We start from the raw sequence: 8,747 nt of genomic DNA, 5'->3' as shown, positions 1-8,747 counted from the left end.
GTCCAGTCTCAGCACCACTGGAGGTTCAGACCAATCACAGCAGTCGGAATCAAACCAGATGAATTCTCAAGAGTTATGTTTGATCATTTTTAGTTTAAAGCCTAAATTATAATAAATTGTGTCTGTTGTTTATGAATGAAAATAGAAAAGGAAGAGTAGATTGTTGTGCCGTTTTAAATTTGAGAAGTTAAAGTCTGTCAAAGGCCGTCACACTTCCTGTTGTTACAGTCACACTTCCCCTTTAATGTCCCCTTAAGTCTTCCACAGCAGCAGATGCATATTTTATAACCAGAGTCTATGTTTGACACTATAATAATGTCCGTTATAAACTCGTATATTTAAGACTGTTATTCTGTGACCGCGGCCAAACCAGTCGTTTAACTGTGAATGACATCAATATGAGTAAGTTTAGTACCATCGCTTGAATATGCAAATGAGATGCAGTTTGTATTATAATTATTCAAATGAAGTGTCTTTCTCTGGAACGTTGTTATAAACTGTATATAGACTGTTATGTATAAATGTAATATTAAAATTATATCTGTCCATTTAAACGCTTTGTATCATTTGTGTTTAATTAAAGAAAGATGGTTTATTTTTCATGTTAAATTAGTTTCCAGTTGAGGTATTTTTGCATGTTTTATTAAAATATCTTTTAAAAAATGTTATGAAACAAATTTAAATATTGTGTGGAGTTGAGTTATTCAAATAAAAAATGCAAATGTAACTTCTCTGTAGGAGAGCGCCACCTGCTTGTCCATGAAATGTTAGTTTAGTCCATGTCCCACAGTTTGGCTTTATTCATCATCTATTCCCACAGAGACCAGCAGGTGGCGCCATCAGGCCAAGCCACAGACCATTATTGGAGGTGTTTTGGGCAACAAAAACACCTGTAATTGATCAAAGGTGACAGCGTTTACATGGATGAGAGTGGGTGGGGCTCATGTGAACATAAGTGTCATGTGTGTTTGTGTGAAGAGCAAACGTCTCGAATCCTCCTGCGGCTCAGAGCGGTGAAACGTTTCGACCCCTCCGGCGGCTCAGAGCGGTGAAGCGTCTCGTCTTGTGAGAGTTTAAGTGGTGAACGAGGGACGAGCGAGTGATGGACGGCTCTGTCCCCTCTAGGTCACATGACAGATTTACCTCCTTTTACTGCGTCCTTGGACCGGCAGCAAACGCCAGAAAGAAAGAGGAAAAAGTTGTGTGAAGCACTTTCAATTGCCTTGTGCTCTACTGTTAGGGTAACAAAGATTAGTTTATAGGGAAACTTGAAACTGCAAACAAATAGATAAACAGGAAAGGAGGCTCCTCCCTGTAGGCAGGGCTTACACAGGGTAAGGATGACTCTTGGGTGAGTTTTATCCAAGTGTCCAGATGATGCGATGGAACCCTCCTGGACAAATGAGGAATTACAACGTATTTTGTTTTTTGGTGTAGATAACTTAAGAGTTTATGATGTCATCAGAAAGTGTCTCTGGAGATGTTTGTGAGGAACACTCTGACATTGATCAGTAAAATTATGCCGATAAGCGACAAACGCCAGACGATCTTTAAATAATGAAATGATTGTGAAATGTCATGTGACCGTTTAATGTTCAGAGTAAACTGTCCAAACGCCACATCCATCAGTCAAAGAAAAGAGTCACTTTGAATACAACTAAAATATGCCCGAGCCCCAGCCCCGCCCGAGCTCCAGACTTCAGCTGCTCTTGAGCCTCTTGTTGTGAGCGTCGGCCGTGGAGGTCTCGGCCCCCCGTTTGGGGGCGGCGGTCTCGGCCCCTTGCTCGGGGGCGGTCTCGGCCCCTCGCTCGGGGGCGGTCTCGGCCCCTCGCTCGGGGACGGTCTCAGGCGTTCTGGGGTTCCTCAGCTCTCGTCTCTCTCGCTCCTCTTCCATCTCACTCAGATCTTCTGCAAACAGAGTCTTCAGAGCTGGAGTGAGAGCAGGAAGCAGCTGCAGGTCTCGGAATCGGACCTGAGGAAACAAGTGTTCACAGCAGCTTAAAAGGAGAAGAAAGTTACTACTACAACCCCGACAGTAATGAGTATTTGCACTTTTACAAACGTCTGATTAACTGTCCTCTGATCTGAAGGTCCTGCTCTGGACAGTGACGTGGTGGAGCGGTCAGATCCACAGGTTTGTGGTCAATTCCAGCCGTTTTTGGGCAAAACCTCCAAACTGAGAACTTCCTTCCACCAATAATTCACTTTTACGTTGTGTGTTTGAGGATGGAGGGCAAGAAACTATGGCTCTCCAAAATCTAACTCCACAAACATTTGTCCTTCTCATTCTTAGTTTGGTTTAAGCTCCACAAACTGGTCACATTAATCTCACGTTGTAGAAACAGATTCAGTTGTATCATCTGGACTCATCTCTCATCCAAGAGTCATTCTCAATCTGCAAGACCGGGAACTCAGATATTTATCCTCCTCTGAGTAGGCCCTGCCCACTGGGCGGGATCTCCTGATAAAGGGTGTTTTTGGTTTCACCAGAAACTAAACCTCTTTGTTTCTGATCAGTCCTTTAATGGGCCATCAGCCTCCTATTGTGCCTGGCTCACTCTCCCTCCTCACTGTGTAACTCATTAGCATCAGAATGCCCTGGGCATCGACCTCTCCAGGGTTTCAGGACACTATTGTATACGACCGGAATGTCATATACAATAGTGAGTGAGAGAGTCCATTTAAGGACGGATTCTCTCTCTCTCTTTAACTCTTTCAATCCATCTTTTCTCCTGCTCAGAATCTTCTCCTCACCGTCTTTGATAGAGTGGTTTGTGGCTTTGACCTGTGACACTTCTGACCTGCTCCGCCTCAGTCTAAACTCCAGGAGCTGTGGGAGGAGCCTCGGCTCCGCGTGCGTTACCTTCATGTGGTCGAAGGAGATCCCCACGCGCTCGCTGAAGTCGGCGCTGAACACTGGGATCTTGGCGTATCTTTGGCTGAAGTGGTTGAGGACGATGAAGCGAGCGTTCATTTTCATGCCGATGCCGATGGCCTGCGACGTGGTGCTGCGGGAACAACGCCACAACCAGCTCAAACTTGCTTCTCATCTCATCTTTAAAAACGTGGAGGTTCACCTGTGTCTCTTCTCCACCGCCTCCTCCTCCAGAGCGTCCTCTAGTGTCGCCTCGTGGATCAGCAACGTTGAGTCTCGCCCTGGAAACAAACATCAGTTCAACACAACAAAAGTTTAAAATGACAGGAAGTAGTCTGGCCCCAAATCTGGCCCACCGAACATTTCAAATTTATATATATTAAAAAAAATCTAAAATCTAAATTAAAAACATGATTCATAGAACCGTAGTTACATCCATAACCGTTTTTTAATCGCTAAAACTACGCGTCCCACAATGCCGCAGGTGGCAGCCCCTCCCCCACAGGGCTCTGCTGCACTGCTGTGTGAGCTGCCAAGGGAGAAGTGCACTTTAAGCACTTTTGAGCAGAAGTTTAGTGGTGTGTCAGTTCAGGTGTGCAGAGAACTACACAGATGTGGAAATGTTAGTTAGTACATTTAAACGTTTTTTTAGATCTTGAGAAGTTTATGTTGTTATAAAGTCAAATGTTTATCTCTGTGTAGAACTGTAGATCAACTCTGAAGTTGTGATGCACATAAACTGAAGCACAGTGTTGGTGAAATTACACTTGTTTTTCTACAAACGTTTTGTAATTTTTTTTAATCGATCCAGTAATTGCTTCAAAACAGCGTAGGCTACATAAAGCTATTTATTTCTTATATTTTTAATAGTTTTATCTTTTACGTTATGTTCAGCCCGCGACCCAAATGAGTTTGACATGCCTGGTTTAAACCATGGTTGGACTAAATAAAGGTGTTTTATGGTGTGTTTTATTTGGCTCTTGTTTACAGTCTGGTTGCTAGGTAACAGCTGTGACATCACCTCTATGTCATAATTGTGCTCGTGTCCAACCAGGAAGTACAATTATAAACTTTACACAAACGGTCAAACTGGGACAACGGGCAAAATGTTAGGTTAAATCTGAAATATAATGATGTCATATGGACTTTAAAGGACAAATATTATGTTAAAGATTGTTCTTGCCCTTTAAACTTGTTCTTGCCCTTTAAACTTGCTCTTGAGCAACTTTACTTTGGCATATTATGTTTTAGAACTAAAAAAAAAAAAAAAAAGGTTTACAAAAAACAAATTGTGGCTTTTCCCTACACCAATAATTAACTTTTGTGTCTCCTCCTACTGGCAGCAGAGGGAATTACATGGGTGAAATAAACAAAAGCTAGCTTGCCCCGAGATGCTAATGAAGGTGATTTGAGTCAGAAATGCTCAGAACGAGTCGGTGATGATTTATGGACTTAAAAAAACGTACATGTGACGTCGCAAATCAGGGAAAATTGAAGCCGAGTGTTTCCGTGAGGCTCGTAAACAGGACGAACGAAACGAGCGCGAATGAAAATGAGGGCGAATGAAGCAAAACACAACTCCCGACACGATGAAGGAGCGATGTTTAGAGCGCGTCACGTCCCTCTGACCTGTAGGGGGGCGGGGCAGAGAGGAGAGCGTCACTGACCGATGTTGACCAGGGCGTCGCAGGGCATGGTGTCTCCGGAGAAGGACAGTTTCCAGCCGGAGCTGTGGGTGAGCGCGCAGGCGAAGGCGTTCTTACAGTGACGCACCAGACACGCCTCGAACTGAAACGACAACACAAGAGACCGTCGTTGATCGTCTGCGGCGGCGTTCAATGTGACGGAGGAGGGGCTTCTGTGAGACCTTGTCCAGACCGTTCCTCTTGAGCAGGGCCTGGATGAGGCTCTGGGTCCGGGGTCTGGTCCCTGTGGCGTCCGCACACAAGCTCCGGTTTGGGATGAAGCTGAAGAAAACATCACAGTGTTTATTTTAAAACATTAATAAAGTCTTTATGACAGTTTAGACGACACGTTTACCAAAAACTTAACACAATTATATTTCAGATTTGACTAAACATTTGTCCCAGGTTTATATAATTGTACATCCTGGTTGGACACGAGCACAATTATGACGTCACAGCTGTTACCTAGCAACCAGACTGTAAACAAGAGCCAAACTCCACATAAACGACACAACAGTTCTGATCTGACACACAATAATACCATAAAACACCTTTATTTAGTCCAACCATGGTTTAAACTGTTTCTGTCGCACACTGATGACATCACAGAGGGACTCAGCTCCACTTCCTGTCATTTTAAACTCAGATTGGAAAAACAGAACTTTCAGATGGACTTTAAGATGGAAGTGAGCAATAGTGACACAAATGAATATCTCTATAATAAATAAAATAAATAAACACTATAATATTTAGTTGTGTTGCTTGCACTGACTTGACGTGTCGGAGGACGTCCTCACACGCCTCGTGATACTGGTTCAGCCACGACATCATGTGACTCGGGCCAATCAGGAACACTGGAGAGAAGTCTTTACCCAGCGACGCCTGCAGAGAACAGCACAGACAGACGTGTTCAGAGGGAAGCACAGACGGGCGCGTTCAGAGGGAAGCACAGACAGGTGCGTTCAGAGGGAAGCACAGACGGGTGCGTTCAGAGGGAAGCACAGACGGGCGCGTTCAGAGGGAAGCACAGACGGGCGCGTTCAAGAGGGGCAGACGGGCGCGTTCAGAGGGAAGCACAGACGGGCGCGTTCAGAGGGAAGCGCAGGCAGACGGGTGCGTTCAAGAGGCGCAGACGGGCGCGTTCAGAGGGAAGCACAGACGGGCGCGTTCAGAGGGAAGCACAGACGGGCGCGTTCAGAGGGAAGCACAGACGGGCGCGTTCAGAGGGAAGCACAGACGGGCGCGTTCAGAGGGAAGCGCAGACGGGCGCGTTCAGAGGGAAGCGCAGGCAGACGGGTGCGTTCAAGAGGCGCAGACGGGCGCGTTCAGAGGGAAGCACAGACGGGCGCGTTCAGAGGGAAGCGCAGACGGGTGCGTTCAAGAGGGGCAGACGGGCGCGTTCAGAGGGAAGCACAGACGGGCGCGTTCAGAGGGAAGCACAGACGGGCGCGTTCAGAGGGAAGCGCAGACGGGTGCGTTCAAGAGGGGCAGACGGGCTCGTTCAGAGGGAAGCACAGACGGGCGCGTTCAGAGGGAAGCACAGACGGGCGCGTTCAGAGGGAAGCACAGACGGGCGCGTTCAGAGGGAAGAACAGATGGGCATGTTCAGCTAAAGCAAGCGTGTACAGGAACAGTTTTGCCTAATTTCTTTGACTTCTCTGCATGTGAGGGGCGTGGCTAAAGCTAGCGTGCACAGGAACAGTTTCGCCTCCTTTCTTTGACTTCTCTGCATGTGAGGGGCGTGGCTAAAGAACCTCTCTTTATGTCATGCTTTGGCTTTGGATCATGTCAGACACATTATGACCTGGAAATATCAGATTGTGGCTCTTGACAAAGCGAGTGCCGTGCGGACATAAACAGGAAACAGCTGATGCTAACGTGCTTTGCTAGCTTTGTGTTGCTAAGGCTTCACATATAAGTTAGCATCAGTGGAAACACGGCGCCTAAGGACGAGATCAAGTCGTTTTGGTGAGGAACGATCCTTCTGTTCTCATCTGCTTTTGGGTTTCATTTTCTTCCGAGTCTGCGTTCTCTCTTGTCCAATCATCTCACTCGAAAACGCTCTGGCGTTTGGAGGCCACACCTCTCGGTTAAAAAGGGGTTTAAAGGGTGGGTCCTCACCAGCGCTCGCTCCCTCTGGTACAGCAGCTTGAGCAGCCCCTGTGGCACAAACACGGGTCACATTCAGCACTAGAACAGGACGTCCCGGTGGGTTTCTCCTGGTATTACCGTGTGGTGGTCGGCGTGCATGTGCGAGATGAACACGGAGCTGATTCTGCACAGCGCCTGGTCCACACTGTCGCCGTAGTGTCTGCACAGCTGCCCGAACGTGCCCTCGCCACAGTCCAGCAGCAGAGACTGACTCGGGCTGAACAGGGAACAAACAACAGTCTTTTATTTCACACACTGACCACAGGACTATCTTAACCTGCAGACCTCAGGTTAAAGACTGCAGCTAGCCGATGGTGGAGTCAGTAAGCCGCTGTGATATGGATATTTGGCTCCACCAGAGAAGAAGAGTTTCGTTCATACCTGATGTTGAGCAAAGTCGCACTGACGTTCCTGGTTTTCATTGGCAGAGCTGAACCCGTCCCTAAAAACACCACCTCTGGAAACGGAGCCGCTGCATCTGCAAAGACGAGAGTTCAGTGATGATGTAGACTCTGAGGTCCTGAGGCCCCGAGACCCTGAAGTCCTGAGGTCCTGACCCGTGTCCCAGTCTCTGACCTGTGTCCGAGTTCTGTTTAGACCACAGCTTCTTGCTCTTCTCCACCTCCTGCAGAAACTGAGGCACTTCAGACGCTTCTCGCACAAACTGCTCCTCGTCACAGCCGGGGATCATCTCTCTGCAGGACACAGGACCTCTGCCTGTTACTCAGGAGGCCCAAATGTGTTTATGCTTCTGCAATGGAAGCAAGGCTCCTCAAACTGACGCACACACGGCCCTTACACGGGCCACACACTGACCACACACTGACCTCTGCCAGCCCATCACTGGTCTGAGCTGGTACTTGAGCAAACACTCTGCTCTGACGTGAGGGACGTGCAGCGCCTGAGGCTCCTGAAACATCCACGGGTCACAGTTTAGTTAAATAAGAGTTGTTTGGTCAGTGTTTGTCCTCGTCCCCTCCTGTCCTCATGCCCTTCTGTGTCCTTCTATCCTTGCCCCCCCCCCTTGTCCTTCTGTCCTTGCCCCCCCTTGTCCCCTCACGTCCTTGTCCCCTCGCGTCCTTGTCCCCTCGCGCCCCCCTCTGTCCTCGCGCCCCCCTCTGTCCTCGCGCCCCCCTCTGTCCTCGCGCCCCCCTCTGTCCTCGCGCCCCCCTCTGTCCTCGCGCCCCCCTCTGTCCTCGCGCCCCCCTCTGTCCTCGCGCCCCCCTCTGTCCTCGCGCCCCCCTCTGTCCTCGCGCCCCCCTCTGTCCTCGCGCCCCCCTCTGTCCTCGCGCCCCCCTCTGTCCTCGCGTCCTGGCGTCCTCACCTGGAGCGTTAAGCGCTGCAGTAGAGGAAACACTTCCGGGTGGATCATGTGGAGCTGAGACTGCAGTTTGTGGCTCCGCACGTTGTGGACCGTGATGGTGTTTTCATTCAGGACCAGATGCTGCGTCGATGAAGGGAAACTGGAGAGACATTCAGACATCGGTGTCAAACCTGCTGTGGTCAGGTCACACAGAATATTATAAGAACAACTGAACACGTGTCTGTTTTAGATGAACATTAGAACAACTGAACTGTCTGTGGGTTAGGGTTAGTGTCTGTGGGTTAGTGTCTGTGGGTTAGTGTCTGTGGGTTAGTGGGTTAGGGTTAGTGGGTTAGGGTTAGGGTCAGTGGGTTAGGGTCTGTGGGTTAGGGTTAGTGTCTGTGGGTTAGGGTTAGTGTCTGTGGGTTAGGGTTAGTGTCTGTGGGTTAGTGGGTTAGGGTTAGTGGGTTAGGGTTAGTGGGTTAGGGTTAGTGTCTGTGGGTTAGGGTTAGTGTCTGTGGGTTAGGGTTAGTGTCTGTGGGTTAGGGTTAGTGGCTGTGGGTTAGGGTTAGTGGCTGTGGGTTAGGGTTAGTGGCTGTGGGTTAGGGTTAGTGGCTGTGGGTTAGGGTTAGTGGCTGTGGGTTAGGGTTAGTGGCTGTGGGTTAGGGTTAGTGGCTGTGGGTTAGGGTTAGTGTCTGTGGGTTAGGGTTAGTGGCTGTGGGTTAGGGTTAGT

At 48.7% G+C, this 8,747-nt stretch overlaps 1 protein-coding gene across 1 annotated transcript in view; it reads right to left on the bottom strand.

The window, feature by feature from the left end:
* Positions 1-1,614: 1,614 nt before the first annotated feature.
* elac2 (elaC ribonuclease Z 2) overlaps positions 1,615-8,747 on the bottom strand; it is a 16,810-nt gene continuing 9,677 nt past the window's right edge. The window contains exons 13-24 of the mRNA XM_072442686.1: positions 8,036-8,174; positions 7,539-7,621; positions 7,288-7,406; positions 7,093-7,189; positions 6,790-6,928; positions 6,682-6,720; positions 5,333-5,442; positions 4,743-4,842; positions 4,543-4,663; positions 3,078-3,156; positions 2,864-3,008; positions 1,615-1,972 (exon numbers count right to left, since the gene is read on the bottom strand). Of these exons, the coding sequence (XP_072298787.1) occupies positions 1,700-1,972; positions 2,864-3,008; positions 3,078-3,156; positions 4,543-4,663; positions 4,743-4,842; positions 5,333-5,442; positions 6,682-6,720; positions 6,790-6,928; positions 7,093-7,189; positions 7,288-7,406; positions 7,539-7,621; positions 8,036-8,174 (1,444 nt within the window). The 3' untranslated portion in view covers positions 1,615-1,699. The remainder of the gene's footprint in view (positions 1,973-2,863; positions 3,009-3,077; positions 3,157-4,542; positions 4,664-4,742; positions 4,843-5,332; positions 5,443-6,681; positions 6,721-6,789; positions 6,929-7,092; positions 7,190-7,287; positions 7,407-7,538; positions 7,622-8,035; positions 8,175-8,747) is intronic.

Source organism: Eucyclogobius newberryi, unplaced genomic scaffold (assembly GCF_026437365.1).
Source record: "Eucyclogobius newberryi isolate DKJ021-1_F unplaced genomic scaffold, fEucNew1.0.hap1 SCAF_13, whole genome shotgun sequence".
NCBI lineage: Eukaryota > Metazoa > Chordata > Actinopteri > Gobiiformes > Gobiidae > Eucyclogobius > Eucyclogobius newberryi.
The sequence above is the reverse complement of the archived record's forward strand: the minus strand, read 5'-3'. Positions and strand labels throughout refer to the sequence as shown.